General features: G+C 38.6%; 1 protein-coding gene across 2 annotated transcripts in view; it reads right to left on the bottom strand.

The window, feature by feature from the left end:
* Positions 1–17,698, bottom strand: part of LOC148677871 (protein YIPF5) — a 37,514-nt gene extending 19,816 nt beyond the window's left edge. Inside the window, exons 1-3 of one of the 2 annotated variants that reach the window (XM_088627553.1) lie at positions 17,593–17,698; positions 6,939–7,046; positions 6,181–6,320 (exon numbers count right to left, since the gene is read on the bottom strand). In XM_088627553.1, coding sequence (XP_088483679.1) covers positions 6,181–6,320; positions 6,939–7,045 — 247 coding nt within the window. In that variant the 5' untranslated portion in view covers position 7,046; positions 17,593–17,698. Of the gene's footprint in view, positions 1–6,180; positions 6,321–6,938; positions 7,047–8,601; positions 8,684–17,592 lie in introns of those variants that run through there. The other variant, XM_088627545.1, reaches the window with a different exon arrangement.
* Between the last annotated feature and the right edge of the window lie 16 nt (positions 17,699–17,714).

The raw sequence follows: 17,714 nt of genomic DNA, 5'->3' as shown, positions 1-17,714 counted from the left end.
CTGATGTGTCGGGCGTTGCCTAATCGCTCAATTAGTTCATCAATACGGGGCATGAGGTATGCATCGAACAGCGAGATCTCATTTAACCGTTTGAAATTGTTACAAAATCGAATAGTTCCATCCGGCTTGGGGATCAGAACTATCAGGCTCGCCCACTCGCTATGGGATTCTTCTATTATTCCCATTTCTAGCATCTTTTCCACCTCTTCTTCAATCAATTTTCTTTTAGCATCAGGTACTCGATACGGGGGTAGTCTTACCTTCTTCCCTGGTTCCGTGGTAATCTTATGTCGTATAAGATGAGTTCGACCAGGTGTCCGGGAAAAAACATCTTTGTTTTGGGACAGGAATTCTTGTAGTTCCTGTTTCTGAGCCGGAGCCAAGTCTCCCATGGCTACAACTCCCGTTTCTTTTTCCAAAGGGTCAGGGGAGAAGTGGGTGAACAGAACTTCGGTCCCATGCCATTTCTTCAATAAATTGATGTGGTAGATTTGATGCTGCTGTCTTCTGTCATGTTGCTTGACCTTATAGCACCTTTTCCACCACCTCATAAGGACCCTGCCAGGAGGCCAAGAATTTACATTTTGGGGTCGGAACTAATACCAGTACTTTATCGCCAGGTTGAAATTCTCTCGCAATAGCTCCCCTATTATAAACTTGTTGTTGTTGAGCCTGTGTTTTCTCCAGGTTTTCTTTTACAATGGGAACAATAACATTTATTCGTTCTCTCATTTGTTCCACATGTTCAATGATGGTCTGTAAAGGTGAGGGTTGGTGTTCCCAAGATTCCTTGACCATGTCTAATAGGCCCCGTGGTTTCCGAGAGTATAGAAATTCAAATGGGGAAAAAACGGTCGAGGTCTGTGGCACTTCTCGTACCGCGAACATGCGATACGGGAGCAGCTGATCCCAATTTTTCCCTTCCTTTTGCATAGCCTACTTCAGCATGCTTTTCAGGGTCTTATTAAAACGTTAGACTAGCCCGTCCGTTTGAGGGTGATAGACTGAGGTTCGGATCTGATGTATTCCCAGTAGCTTACATAAGTCTCGCATGACTTTAGACATGAAAGGAGTTCCTTGATCAGTTAAGATCTCTTTAGGAAGAGCAAACAGTTGTACTAGCTCCCTAGCTATATTTTTGGTGGTGGCAGCTCTCAACGAAATGGCTTCGGGGTACCTTGTAGCATAGTCCACTATCACTTAAATATACTGGTGACCTTTGGTGGTTCAGATCAGGGGCCCCACCAAATCAATCCCAATCCGTTATGGAGCAGTTTTCTGACACTCCTGGCATTCCCGACAGTACTTCTCAATGGCCTTATAGATCCCTGGCCAAAAGAACCTAGAGAGTAGTCTCTCGGACGTCTTCTTCACCCCCAGGTGTCCACCCAGGAGGTGGCTATGGGCCAAGTTAAGGAGCTTCATCTGGTAGGCCTGGGGAATCAGGAGTTGTTCCACTTCTTCCTGTCCCTTCTGCTGCACCTGATAGAGAAGATTATTTTTTATCATGAAATATGGGTAACTCAATGTACTAGAATCAGTACACCACTTCTCATCCATTTTCCTGACATGTCCCCATGCATGCTTTAAATTTTCATCTTCTAATTGGGCCATCCTAAACCTACCATGATGTTCTGGTGGCTCCAAGTCCGGTAAATCCATATTTACGAATTCATCTCCAAGTCCAGTTCCTCCTTCTTGTGGGTCTGTCTCATCTGGGACATCGTTAGGGGCGTCACCTCGGCCTCCAGGACAGGGTTTGGACAGTGTTTGGAGGAATTTGGAGGAAGTGGGGACAGTCTCGTCCCAGTACCACAGGGTAAGGCAACTGCTTAACCACTCCGACAATTGAACGGTAGGTCCCCTGTTCCGTAGAGATGCTAATTTCTACCATCAGATAGACCTTGGTATCCCCGTGAATGCAAGTAATGGGTATCCCCTCTGTTCCCGGGATCTCCAGTTCTCCAGGGAGTATTGTAGGGGTCACCAGGGTCACAGTACTGCCGGAGTCCAACAAGGCCTCGACGGGTTCTCCCCCTATCTCAATTTTCGTAAGATGGGGATCCTTGCAGGTTGGGACCCGTGCTGTAAGGTAGTTACACTTAGCTTAATCTCTGGGGTCTACCTGCATGGGTTCGGACAGGCTGGGGCAATGGCTGGCTAAATGCCCTTCTTCCTGACAATTAAAACATCGTCGGGTTTCTTTCTATGGTCGGGGCCTTGAGTCTGATCTGTCCCGAAGGGCTTTCTTAAATTGTATAGGTCTTCAAGAATCACTGTACTTCGTTTCAGTTTCCAGACTCTTGGGGCTTCTTCTCTCCTCTTTTCGAAAGTCCCCCTTTTCCTCCCTAATCAAGGCCTCTGTGGCATGGTGACTGTCCACTAAGTCCACTGCCTGATCTAGTGTCTGGGGGTCCCCATCACTCACTTTCCTTTTCAGATGAACAGACAGACTCCTCACAAAGTGATCCAACACCACCCTTTCTACCACCTGTCCTGGGTTTAATTCTGGCTGGAGCCATTTCTTTGCCAGGTGTACCAGGTCAAACATCTGAGACCTCGTAGGCTTGTCCATTTGGTATCTCCAATTGTGAAACCGGACCGCCCATATTGCCATGGTTACCCCTAGTCTGTCTTGCCAAAATCTCCTTTTTCAGAGTCTCATAATTCTCTGCATCTTCTTCTTTTAAATCATAATAGGCCTTTTGGGCTTCTCCAATTAAATAAGGCGCTACTCTGCTGGCCCATTGCTCCTTGGGCCATGCATTTCGAGATGCAGTTATTTCAAATGTGGTTAAATAAGCCTCCACATCATCAAGTTCTGTCATCTTTTGTAGCCCAACTTGTTCAGCCTGAACGTGTCTCTCCCTGTTACTGGGGTCTGCCTGAAATCTTCCCCTAATCTTTGCAATAATTCGTTCAGTAGTTTCGGTTTGAATTAGATTTGCCTCCCGTTTCGCTTGGATAGCTTCTTGCTGTCCTTTTAAAGCCTGAAACTGGGCGAGGTTGGCCTGGGACAATTGCTGTATTAGCTGTTCCATTGTTTTTCTCCACACATGCAAAGCAAAACCCCCACACACACAAAAAAAAAGTACTTTCATTGATTCTCAAACCCGAGCAGCGAGTGCCCGCATCCTCCACCAATTGTGGTGTCGCCGGGGGAAAACAGGTTTAAAAGAGATGTAGCTCACACCACACTGATCTTCTTTGTCCTTAATCCTTATGTTTCCCAAGTCCGTTCCGTAACCCGTTGCCAGTATCCTTAAACGATCCAAATTTCCGAGCCCGTATGTCCACACTAATCCACACCATATCCAAGTCGTAATCCGTAAATCTTTGCCATTGTAGTGGCAATGCTTGTTAATAAGACAGAATTAATTTTTGCTGTGCTTTCCCAAATGAGGCCCCATCTCTCTCTTCATCTCTGTGGTGCAGCCACAGAGAAGCTATTCATGCAGGCTGATTTAAAGATGTTTTCTTTTGATAAGGGACAGCTCCCAAATGGGGATGCACTTAGCTAAGCCTGGCTATCATGATCAATGGTCATCCATTGGCACCTATCTGTCTAGGGAGTGCCAGAAGGACATCTGGACTGCATTCCTAAGTGTCAGGAGTAAGTGACTCATATCTCACCTTGATCAACAAATCAGGGACTGGTAGGGCCGAGTAACCCACGTGGGACTCTGATGCCCATGGAACTTTCAACCAATGAACGAGCTGAAGTTCCTCTAGGTAAAAACAGGCAACACAGAGCTCCAAGACAAATTCTAAAGACTATTCTAAAGAGAATTCTAAGGAGAATTCCAGGGGTGCGAGACAATTCCAGGGCAGGACGGCCCAGGAGCAGAAGGCTCCCAAGGGCAGGACATTCTAGCAGCGCGCCTCCTGACCATCCTGAGACTCAGCCCAGACAACCACGGAACGGCCAGTGTGTCCGAGTGCCAGAACTTTCCTCTGTTCTAAGAGTCTAGAGCGGAGGTTGCCAGAGAGTAACCAGAGGATCCACCCGAGGTTAGCATCAGCAGCAAGCCTCGTGAACAGGTCGGAACTGTGGACAGCTGAATCACTATTCAGAACTAGCGCTTCATCAGGAACGAACCGGTCCTCTTCCTCTTCATCTTTTCTCCTGTGCACAAACTCTTGCTAGTTTCAGCCAAAATTAACTAGCCGGTCTTCAGTGAGCATCAGCAGCGCACCGTCGCAAGCCGCACAGCACAGCCTGGCACGGAGCTAGAGAGCCCGCAGGAGATCTGAATCCCCAGAGATTGGATGAGTATTCAACTTCAATGCATTACAGCTCTAGAATTCAATTGTTATCCCAGCCAGTTGATATCAATTTAATTCCTAAGAGTTATGTACTTGTTTTGAGTATCCAATGTAGAAGTTATAACCAAGTTCATTTACGAAACGGTCTAAATGAATGATATACTGAACGTATGTCCTCTTGATATACAGTATGTAACTCTTCGTAACTGATTGAATATATACCTTTTGTATTCTGATAACCCTCTCGATAAGATCTGTTAGGTTTACATGCATATTCTATGGATTAATAAATGTATCCTCGTGTATTAGTACCTGTGTGTGTGCGTTGTTTGAGTTATATCGCATGGTTGGATTCTAAAGCCATTAAAAGAATCATTTTGTGATTTACTGCTACAATTAATAATTGTCCCAGTAAATGCCCAAACCCTACAGAACTGGTGCCTCGTGAGAGCACACTACATACATAAACCTTATCCAATAGTGCGTTATTCTTAAATTCCTTCCAAAACAATCCTAAACCTCTCCTTCCTCCAAAACGCTTTCACCTTATCGGCTTCCGTGCCGACTCAGTGCTTCTTTATATTTATATATATTTATTTATATTCTGTTTTTTGACGCAGCTCACCTGTGTCTCATTGTTTCATAGATCTTTGCATAGATCTTTTCCAACAGCTGGTCAGCTGGTTATCCTTGGCGGCCATCTCGCCTAGGTCTATATTTATTATATCCAGTGTTTCGTTATGGAAATACCGGTTATAAATGACCCTTCCCCTGGTCCTCTTACACCTCTTAATTTGTGAAATGTCCGTACTTCTTTTGCCGTGGTCATGTAAAAAGACACTATCTTCGCAAAAGACTGAAGAAGGTTTTCTAATTTGAAAAGTGTAATTATGGAGGGCAGGCAAAGTTTTCCTGCTATGACACAAACTGGAATACTGTTTTTTGTCTGTGGGCAGATGTAGCTGTGGCTCAGGCAGTCTTCCAGGATTCTCTGGCTAGTTGACCTCTCCTTCTGATTTCTTCCTTCCTCTCTTCACTTTCTCCCTTCCCCCTTAGATGAAGTTAAAAACCCTAAGCTCTTCCCCTAGGTTTGCACAAGTGTTACAAATGATAGGACCAATTACCCAATTAAACAAATCAATCAAATTAATCCTAACCAGACTTCAATCATTAAAGTAAAATTCTCCAACAATACACTTTTTGTGCCTTTTATTCATTTGTATCTACTGCTACAGTGGACCTTCCTTTGGGTGATGGATAGTGACGTTTAGCCTGTGGTTCTGGGAAAAAAACAGACTGGATACTTGCTGGAACCCATCTGCGCTATTCATCATTATATTGTTAGACTTTATACAGCACTACAATATCCCTTATTGGAGAAGCCTCTTTAGACACATTCCTGTGCACCTGCACAGAGAGGCAACGGACTGGTTGGTCAAGGTACACAAAGATTATCAGAAAGCTTTAAGTGAAATAATAGGCCTTGTCCCTGCAGCTGTGTTCACTCATTCTCCTACTTTGGTATCCTCAGAAAAATTGAATAAACGAGGATCTAGAAATCTAGAAAATGTGAATAAACCATTGATATACAGTACAGTAAGAATACCCTACTGAGAGGAATACTCTAATTGGGTGAGTACTCACCCTGTTAAGAGTATTCACCTCCTTATCTCTAGTTGTTGTTTTCTAGTTAGTAACACATTTTCTGTCCATATACACACTTATTTCCTTGGGGGTTCAATGTCTATGATTTAAGAATTTAAATTTTACTGGGAACTTCCTCAACAGCCTTTCGAAATCTAACTTTTAGCAAAGTAAGTAAATTCTGCTCTGGAGCATAACATTTTGAAACTCTTCCTGTAGATATGTATTGGAAGAAAATAAATAAAAAAAAACACCTTAAAATATTTTTACCTTCAAGTAATGGAGGTTCATCGTCAAAAGTATCTGTTCCAGTATAGGTTGATCCCACATGCTTTGTGGCTTGTAAAATCTGTCCAGTATAAGGCATTTCAGAGTGCATATACTCTTCTGGTAAAGGTGTCCCACAGCCACTGTATAATACATTAGAAAAAAATCAGAAATTAAGAGTGCTTTATTGCTTATATTCCAATATGACATGATTGGAATATAATGTCAAGCAGATTGCTTTACTTCTAATACATTAACTCAATAAATGTATTTAAAGATCTGTTGTAAGTTTAAATAATTAGAGTGGGGAGCTTTGTGTTTTAGCAGTGGAGCCTTAAATCATCATTAATTCATTAAAAATCCCAGGGCATTTCTCAAAAAGAGTAGGGATGTAACCCCGGCGTCCTGGCCAAATTTCCCATTGGCCTTTACCAATCATGGCCTCCTAATAATCCCCATCTATGAATTGGCTACATTACTCTGCTCTCCTCCCCACTGATAGCTGATGTGTGGTGAGCATTCTGGCGCACTATGGCTGCAGTCGCATCATCCAGGCGGATGCTGCACATTGGTGGTGGTGGAGGGGAGTCCCCATTACCTGTAAAGTGCTTTGAGTGGAGTGTCCAGAAAAGCGCTATATAAGTGTAAGCAATTATTATTATTATTATTATTATTATTATTATTATTATTATTATTATTATTATTATTATTAAAATACTTGTTGTTTACAAAAGGGCACAAAAGTAAACTTGGATTCTTACTCATTTTGATAATGCTGGCCTGAAGCATCATAGGTATAGTTATCTTGTCCATCAATATTAAAACCTGAGTGGTAAAAGTCTTGATCAAACTTTTGAAGGTCTTCCATTCTGGAAAAAAATGGTATTAAGGATGACATAAACTGTAAATTCAACATTGAGCTCCCTTTCAATTAACTTCATTTAAAAAAGCATTACTTTGTAGAGACCCTATATTCTGTATCTCATGACACAAATAACCTTAGTATCATAATGAAGCACATATGGAAAAATGTTTAAAAAGTAAACTTATTGCTGCTACATTTAGTAAGAAGAGTGACAATTCCTAATACAAAACTTTAGAAAAGCCTAGCAAAATGTATTCAAGGAGCATTTTAGAGACAGAAAAAGTAAACTTCCTTTTTGGAAAAATGTATCAGAGTATCACTAGAGAATGTTCCTGTTAATTAGATACAACATGAACATGTTATTATGGATGGGTCAATTAAATTTTAAAATTTCAGAGAAACTGTTTTGTTTAGTAGGCCAACAACAATTCTCAATAACAAGACTCATAACTCTTTGATATTCCATCCATTCTAACCACTTTTTCCAAATCAAATTCTTGGGGGAGCTGAAGCCTGTCCTAGCAAACAACAGGCACAAGGCAGGGTACACCCTGAACGGGATGCAAATTCAAAGACAAGCACACACTCACAACAAGACAAATGATCACAGAAGCCAATTAACCTACCAATATGTGTTTTCGACTGTAGGAGGAAACAGGAGCACCCAAAGGAAATTCACAAGAACACAGGAAGAACATACAAACTCCACACAGATAGCACCCCAGGTCCAAAATTGAACTCAGGGTCCCAGCACTGTGAGACAGCAATGCTAACCAATGTACCATGGTGCTGCCCTCTTTATAATTGTTTAGTTTAATTTACAGTACACTGCAAGTACATTTTCCTTTTAGTTTGTAAAACTATACATTTGTGTGCCCAAATATGTATTTTGTTGTACAATTAATAATAGACAATCAGTACCACAGTAGCAGGCAGTATCACCTTAGAAAGTATTAAAATAGGTATTAGAAACTGCTACATTTTTAAAATTTTGACCAAATATGCAATCACAAAAAATCCATTGATGTGATGAAAGCAGGCTTAAATATAGTAAACGCCACTATGTGCTAAAGATGACTTAAAATCGCTGTAAGTTCTCAGAAATGAAAGACACCAGTACAATATGTTTATGTAAAGGCTTTACATTTTCTCGTCTGGCTCTTGACTATTAAAACATCATAAAAAGAAGTAAAATTACTCATCACTGTTTGCATTATTAAAAGTTTTTATGCTTCTTTTTATCTTCATATAATTAATGCCATTAATTGTCTATTGCAAAGGAAATTGGTTATCACAAATGAAAGCATTACTGCTTTGTGTATAACAATCTTACGTCTTATGTATTCCACTGGCTAGGTCCTAATGAGCTTTCTATACTTCCATTATACCTTTTTAAACTATCTTAGTTATTTTTTAAACCTTAAACCTCATACATTTAAAAATTAAATAGATAAGCAAATAAATATATTTGTTTTATTAAATTTATATATTTTCCATGAAGAGAAAAGATTATTCTAAGCTGTTCAACAAAGTAAGCAGATTATCAAAATGTTTCATACCTTTATAGGAATGTTGGGGGATCAATATTGTACTTTGCTCACTGCAAGTAGAAATGTCTTCAACTATGAGAGTCTGTTTAGGCAGTGAGAGGATGTACTATTAATAACATTCTAAATCTGTACTGGAAATATGTCAATAACCATATCAAATGTCATTAGGTCTCATATTAAAAGAGGTTGATTGCAGAGCAGGATAAAACATGTCTATCAACAACATTGATCACATTTGAAACAATAACAACATTTTATTTTGAATATCTTAAAACTTGATTTTAAAGATTGATTTGGTTGTTAAATTTGGAAGTTTATATTGTACAATAAGGAGGTAATCAAATCAATACAAAAATCAGGTCCTGACACCAACTTACTATGCCTGCAAATTATAAATATTAATGATAATTTCAGCCTTTAGGGTCAGGGAATCCCCACCATTACATGGCATATATGTTTTTTTTTTCTTTAGTACAGCTTAATACAGAAATGACCAAGAAGCAAGTTTAAACAGAACAAACAGTATAAGAAATTGCACATAAACCACACACAGAGGTTACTGATATAAACAGAAACACAGAAGATCAAGTTCTCAAGCCCTGCTTTCTACAAAGATAGAAAACTTTGTAGCAGCTATGTTTATTAATAAATGACAGATTTAAGTGTTACATGTTACAAGGGTTGTCGCTCTGGCTAATGAATAGCCCTGTTGATTCAGGAATGCAGGTGAGATGGGCTTTCTTGATAAGCAGCACATCCTGGGACTGTCAAACCAGGACAATAGTCTTAATGATGAATGCCCATGATGGGACCCTCTGTGTCTACAAAGAAATATCAATCTGGTATGATCTTGGTGGTATGATCTTAGCTGCAGGTCAAAGCCAATCATCCAAAAGCTTACCAGTGAAAAACCTGCAGAAAGTGTGGGAAGCCACACCACCTGATGACAGTACAATCAATCACAGATCAATTATCAGACAACATAAACCGCACAACTACCATCACTGCTGTTGAAGACTTTTTCCTAGATATCAGTTACATTGGGAGTCCATACATAAACAGAATTCTGTTAAGGTCTCACTGTTTTGCTTTATCACTGGTACTAATACAGCTGAATTTTCATCAACATGTCTAAATATATTTATATTTAGAAATAGTAGCTACAGACAGGAGGAAACTGATTTTCTCCTCACTGGAACCAGAGTCCAATTTCATGTATTAACTGTTAAAATAAAGTTGAGTATAATTCTTAAAAGGAGATTGTTCCATGCTGAAATGTCTACTTTCACAAAGATTTTGCAGAGTTCCCTCCCTTCTCTCCATTCAATCCATCTTCATTATTGATTGGCACCAATATTAGTGATATATTTACTTATCTTTTAATATTCATTAGGTATATAAATATTGAATAGGTATATAAGACTGATTAATGAATAAGAAGTTATGACCAAAATTAAAATAAATGTTTAATCTCTTTGTGTCTCGCTTCTTAATCCTGATATTTTTGTATCTTGGCATCCTGCAAGTAAATGATCTGCTATTTTGTGTCTAAGCAGGTAATATTTCAAGTATTACTTTTGGCTGGTTTGACAAAAAAACAACAACACAAAGCTCTATGGTTCAGACAGTGCACTTTATTTACAAAAACTGAGAGAAAAACACCACAACCTAAATAAACTAAATAAAAGCCAAGGTCTTCATTAAGCTCCTACCTCACTTCTTCCTATTCCTAATGCACCAGTCAGCTAAGCTGTTTACCTGTGGTTATTCTGAAAACATGCACGTTAAACATTAAAAATAGAAGTAGCAATAACATATATAAATCTGTGTAGTGAAAAGCTGCTGTAGCATACGTGACATCCTGGGGCTGTTTATAAAGTGAAATTACTCAGTTAGACAAACATATGAAAACAATGTATTTATTTATTGTATTGCATATTGTTAATGTGGTGTGTTTTTTTCGGTTTGACATATGCATTAAAATATTTTTTGATATTTATTCTTAATGCTAATTTAAGTAACAATTAGGAAACAGATAATTTTATATTTTTTTATTATAAAAATATTATATATAAAATGTTATGGCTTTAAAACCATGCAGTGTCATACTGTATTTGTTTTAAAAACAAATAAACACTTTCAGTGAAAATCTAAATAAACTCAAACCCAGTATCTGAACCTAATTCCTTCCTGAAAATTTGTTCAGAAGGTAGGAGATCATAAATCGAAAATAAAAATTCCATTATTTCTTATGGGGAAAATTCCACCCCGTTCCAAACCGAAGACAAGTTCATTCAAAAACCACCATAAACATACTGTATAATACTGTAACAACCATGGAGTTCGGTATGAGATGGAAGTGTAAGACTCAGGAAAAGGGGTTAACCAACACATTTATTAACCAGAACAGGGGAAAGGTACACATACAGGGAAAGGGATTACAGTGCTGCACCTACACTAACACAGACACAGAAGGAAAGAGGATGTCTCCCAGCATCTGTCCCACTATATACAGTCCAGTAGTCCCGTCCTCCAGCACTGTTCCTAGCCCGCCTTGCATGCGCATGGCGCTATAATACCATACAGATCATTATAGCAAGCTTAGTGAACAACGCAGTTCTACTCAAATCAACTCACAATAGCTGTAAAATAATGAATGATATAATATTTACATTTTTCATTCTTTCATAATAGATCACTATCCAAGCGATCGGCATACTGTTGTTGACTATTACGCTAAAGAATCTTTTTCTCTTCCTTAAGACCCCATAATGACCAACAACTATAAAACAAACAGAAAAAACACTTTTTCACAAGTTTTCGCTGTGATCATAAACAAAGCACTGCTGCCTCATGACATCCTTAACCACAATGCCCGTCGCATGCGCAGAAACACACAGCTGTTTGGTGGTGCTGAATTAGCCGATTTGAGAGTTAGCCGATTAGCAAAATTTCGTTCTTATAATGAATTAAAAGGTACAAATTCTTCATGTTCGGGTTAGGAAAAATTTGTACTGTATACCGAATGTTTTTATACCGGGGTATGAGTGTAAAACAGAGGCCAGATTAAAATGTTTTGATTTGAATGACTTTGTCTATCGTCTGCTGTACAGTAAGCTGCACTGCAGCTAATACAAGTCAGAACTATAATTACAACAGTATTAAAATTGTTGATAACACATCTTTTGAGGTACGTATTTTAAAAGGTTATAATGAGCAGTTTTCTGCATTAAAAAACTTTATAGATTCAGTATGTACTGTACTAAGCCGTAACGAGTCCAACCGGTTCCCATGACACCTGGTAGTCTGCATAAATTGAAAAAGTGCCAGTTACATCTACTTATCTCCCACGATCCCTAGCTTTTCCAAGGCATTGTAAATTGGTGCCCATCGAGTTCAAGTGTCTACTTGCTTACTGTTACTCTGGAGGAGGCAAAAAGACCCAGGGAAAGAAGATGATATCAAGAAAAACCTGGGGAAAAATTCCTCCTCAGCCTCCTCAAACTCAACCACATAGAGTTCCGGTAACAACAGCAAATTTTTTCTAGCTAAAACTGAGAAAAATTACCAAATAAAAAAACTAGCAAAACTGAACAATGACCAACAAACAATATTAAACTGTACTCCTCTCACCAGACACATCCCGCCCTTTTGTTTGCTGTTTTTCAAGAATGTGCATCCACCGAAAATACACTTTCGGCTTGTGGGGCAGCAAGGATATTTCGTTTCAAGGAAATTACATTGTTATTTCAAAGAAGTTGAATATATCCTTCTAAATTTCTGACCAACACAGTAAAATAGCTGCACCAGTTTTATGACCCCAAGTGTCTAGGGGTAAAGGGGTGTAACATTTAGGATCATTTTTTGATGCAGGTTGGTTCTGGTGAGGGACTAGGAAGTGTGATAACAAGGGTTAGTGCAAAAGTGATTATTTTAAAGTGAATAAGTGTATGTAATAGAACACAATAACACACAGTGAAAAGGAAGTAGAGTGGTCCCAAAGAAAAGAAAACAACAAACAAAATGGAACTGGCTAAGAAAGTGAGGGAAGCTGACCTAACTACAAAAGAAAACCCAAAACAAACGGTCTTCGGCGTTGTTACGTCCCAGTGTGTGGTTTATGTGTGTTTTTGATGTTATGCTCCACACTGATGACCTTTGATTGTTCTCCCTCCCCCATTGGTCCATCATTACACCACTGTTCCAGTATGATGTCATCATCAATCAGCTTCTCAGCCAATCAGAGTGCATCTTATTCAGTATTTAACATGGAGGTTTTCAGAGGAAAAGGGCCTTTCGTCCGCCTTTGCTGGTTTGCTGGTTTGCTGGTTTGCTGGTTTGCTGGTTTGCTGGTTTGCTGGTTTGCTGGTTTGCTGGTTTGCTGGTTTGCTGGTTTGCTGGTTTGCTGGTTTGCTGGTTTGCTGGTTTGCTGGTTTGCTGGTTTGCTGGTTTGCTGGTTGTGTGTTTTCGTATAGCTTTGGCTTTGTTGTTTTGTTGGTTTCTGTTCATTTCTTTGTACTTTCGTTTGTTTGTGTTATCCTTATTTTCCCATGACCTTGGCCAAACTTGTTATTGTATCAACCTCTGTGTTCTTTTGTACCCTGTTACTTGTCTACTCTAGTTTTGTATTCGAAGTTCACTTGTGTATTTGTGTGAACTTTTGTGTATAGAGTTAGTTAAGGTTGTTGGGTACACTGCACACACGTAGTTGATTCTTGTATTAGTCACACTAGTTTAGTACGGGTACGGTTTGTCTTGTATGGTTTTGGGTAGTCAGTGGAGGTTAGCTAGGGTGTTGAAGACGCAGAAGACCGTGTGTTTTGGGTTTTCTTTAGTATTCAGGTTAGCTTTCCCTCACTTTCTTAGCCAGCTCCATTTTGTTTGTTATTTTCTTTTCTTTGGCACTACTCTAGTTCCCTTACCCTGTGTATTATTGTGTCCAATTACAAACCAGTCACTTGTTCAACTTAAAATCATCACTTTTGCACCGACCCTTGTTATCACACTTCCTAGTCCCTCACCAGAATCCACCTGCTTCCAAAAATTATCCTAAATGTTACACCCCTTTACCCCTAGACACTTTGGGTCGTAACAGGCATCTTCAAACACCCTAGCTAACCTTCACTGACTACGCAAAGCCATACAAGACAAACGGCACTCACCCGTACTAAATAGTGTTACTAATACAAAATCAACTAAGCATGTAGAATGTACCCAACAACCTAAACTAACCCTATACACAAAAGGTCACACAAATACACAAGTGAACTAGGAATACAAATAAGGGAAAACGAGAGTAGTCAACAGGAGCAGGATACAAAAGAACACAAAGGTTGAATATATAATATGTTACGGCAAGGTAATAGCAAAACAAGGATAAACACACAAACAAAAGTATAAGGAGATGAACAGGAACCAACAAAAGCTGAAGCTATACGAACACATATACACAGCGAAACCAAGCTGAAGCAAAAACCAAAAAGCGAAGCGAAGCGGGACCGAAGTCAAACGAAAGGCTCCTTCCATCTGAAAGCCTCCATGTTATATAGTGAATAAGATGAGTTCTGATTGGTTGGGAAGCTGTTTGAAGATGATGTAATATGGAAACAATGATTAAATGATGGACCAATGGGGGAGGGAGAACAATTAAAGTCAGAAGTGTGGAACATAACAACAAAAACACAAGACCACACACTGGGATGTAACAACCAGTAACAAGAAATCAAAGCCCTACCTTCAGTATGAACAGAGTTGGAGTTTCTTAGTTTCTATTAGCACTGCATTACTGTATGAGGAGCAGTATTAACAATGTGCTATGTGCTGCAGAAAGTAACATTTGTGGTGCTTTCTTTCCTGAGATAAAACAATTTCTTGGGGGTGAGGTCATGACCTCACTCACCTCCTTTACTGTAGAATGGGAAAACTGACACCATCTCACCTTCTGCTCTATCCCTCTGTTCCTGTCCCATTCCCTGTTGATGAGCACTTCCACACTTCTAATGTAATGTTAATCTAATGTTTCTAACCGTGTGGTAATTGATGGGTCTCTAGGAAAACAGTGTGGCAGTCAATCTGTGTTGATTGTCATCAACTGTACTGTTTGGGTGGCAGGAAGCCTTTATAGGGAGTGGATGTGGACACAAAACAGAAAAAAACACACATTATCTAATAAAAACATTATTATATTCATAAGTCAAGTAACATTTGTTACTCCATGAAATTTACCATAGAAGAGGTTAATAACATGCCCCATGTCATAGATCAAGCTCTAGCAATACTGGGTAATTTCAGCCTAACTTTTACTGAGATTCTAGAGGGATTAGGACATTTAAAAATAAATAATCAAAAACTGATGGTAGTTTCCTACTTAGAGTGGGAGCAGTACCTACAGATTCACAAATCTGTAGAAAGATTCAGAAAATCACAAATGTAACACTAATCCACAAGAAGAGGGATAGACGTGAACCAGTAAACTACAAACAAATCAGTTTGTATTTTGTTACTTGTTAAGTGTCTCGTTACTGGTAAAGTTATGGAAATTATGGTAAGTGCCAAATTATAGGGATAATTCAAACAAGCAAAGACATTAGAAATACATTTCCAGAAAGTATATGCAAAGATCCCACATGAGGTTGATTCTCAAATCAAAAACCATAAAAATCTAATGGAGTTTACAGTATGAGGATTTAGATTTGGTTGATAAACAGGAAATCATGTAATCAAACTGAGAAGTGGTGTACTGCAAGAATACATTTTAGGCACGTTGCTATTCCTGATCAATATTAATGGTATATATTCTAATTTATTCACATTATAATTACCACATTTAGTTCATGATAGTAAATGAATATTTACTTGTGTCTGAGAATATAAATGTGATTTAATTATATGACAATGATGGAAGCTATTAGGTAGACAACAACACATTTATAGTCTATGTATGTTAACTCTGAAGGTATTAATTTTGATCTTTGTAATCCCTGAGTGAATAATCAGCTTTCGTATCACAAATACTGTATAAGTTTGTTGTTTGTTATTGCATGTTTTTGGGTTTATGTCGATAATGAGTATGCTCTATATTTTTAATTTGTGTGTGATACTAAATTATATTTGATTGGTTCTTAAAAGTCATCAAGTACTCTCACAATTTACTGTTAAGTTCTGAGTATTACAGCAAACCCCCACTACCTACAACCACATCTAGGATACTGTGAATAAATACTGAATAAAATAATGATTTCTTGTCTCTGGGAACTGTAGTATACAGATGAGGAACCTACTGTACGTTAAATGTTACAAAGGAGAAGAGAGAGCAAATGTGATACAAGTACACAAAATCTTAAGGGATAATGATAAGTTCATCTCAGGGTGCCGTTTCACACTCAGTAGTAGTGGTAACAATTAGAAATTAATAAACAGCTGACTTAAATTTTAGATTCACTTAGCCACTAAACTACCAAATGAGCAAAATGTGCTGAATAGTCCTCTTATTTGCAGTTTTTTATTGCACTCTTAAAAACATAGGATGCCTTGGTCCACAAAACTTGGACTATCTAAACCGACATTGTGTAACACTGATTTCTTATCTCAAACAGTACAGTATCTGCTTGAGGATTCAGCTATCAATTAACAACTGATAATAACTGACAGCTGACTCCTCTCAAGTAGATACTATTGACTTCCTTTGACAGTCATAAAACTGTCTATGGTTTTGAACCTAAAATGAACTTGTCTGGAATTGAATGGGATTGATATGGGACAAGTTTTCCCTTCCAGCGATGTATGCTCAAACAGACAACACATGTCCTCAGAAATGAAGAGAAAATTGTTTTAAAGATTCTGGCTAATGCTAGATGACACTACTAGTTTTAACAAAAATTGCCCTGATCATATCACACACCTGCTTGTACATTTTTAAAATAAAACTGAACTTAAATCCTGGTTTTCTGAAAATAATGTAAAAGATGAGAAATTTATTCTCAAAGTAAAATTACATATTTTTGTCAAAATGCTTAACCATTTCCTGCATAGTGGCACATTGGTTAGCTTTGCTGTCTTGAATTACTAGGGTTCCTGGATTCAATTCTGGACCCAGAGTGCTATCTGTGTGGAGTTTGTATGTTCTCCCCATGTTCGTGTTTGTTTTTGCACAGTACTATGGTTTCCTCCCACAGTCCAAAGAGATAGTGTCACTCTGGTGTCAGAGTGTGCATGTGTGTTTCTTGCTATAGATTGCATCACATCCAGAGTGTTCTGCCTTGTACCCATTGGTTTCCAGGATTGGCTCCAGGCCACTAGGACCCTATGACTATCTAATACATTTGTAGTCTGTTTAGTTTTGCTCATTGGGTTTGCTAGGGTTCGATCACAGTCACTTACAGGCTCAGAGTAGACACAACACCGTTCTTTAGACAGCAGTGCACTCAGCTATGCCATAACACACGGCTTTCTTTAATGGCAGAATTCTACACTAAGTTTCAAGGGAGTGATGTCAATTCTTGCATATTCTGTACATTATGGGCTATGAGAGATCATACTGTCAGATTCTGATACCCTATGAACTCCATGACAAGCCCATTAAAATGGAAATGTTCAAAAATAGAGTACTATAATAATGAAATTTAAAATTACTCATGAAATATTCTTTTAAGTTAGCTTGTTAACAAGTTATCAACAGTGGTGACTGAAAATGTATTAAAAGCATTTTACAGTAATGTTATGCACATCAGGATTAAATGTTTTAACCCACAGTAATTGGCATTTTATTGTGCTAAAAAGTGTAAATCATAATGTATTTAACTAGGAGTTTTTGTCATTTATCTACAAAAAACACTTTATAATTTACAGTCAAAATGAAAACAAAATTAATCAATCGATCCATTTTCTTAACACCGTATCTAAGACAGGCTCACAGAGGAGCTGGGGCTTATCCTGTAAAGCACTTCACTACTTCTACTTTGTCAACTGATCCTCTGAATTATAAATACACAAATAACTTACCCTGATTCAATATCTGGTAGAGGTACCTCTGACAGAAATTACAGCCATGAATGTTCTTGCATAAGTCTCTACCAGCTTTGCACATCTGTACACTGTAATTTACGCCCCCCCTTTTTTTTCCA

The sequence above is a fragment of the Lepisosteus platostomus genome, chromosome 1, assembly GCF_059453375.1.
Source record: "Lepisosteus platostomus isolate fLepPlt1 chromosome 1, fLepPlt1.hap1, whole genome shotgun sequence".
Taxonomy (NCBI): Eukaryota; Metazoa; Chordata; class Actinopteri; order Semionotiformes; family Lepisosteidae; genus Lepisosteus; species Lepisosteus platostomus.
The sequence above is the reverse complement of the archived record's forward strand: the minus strand, read 5'-3'. Positions and strand labels throughout refer to the sequence as shown.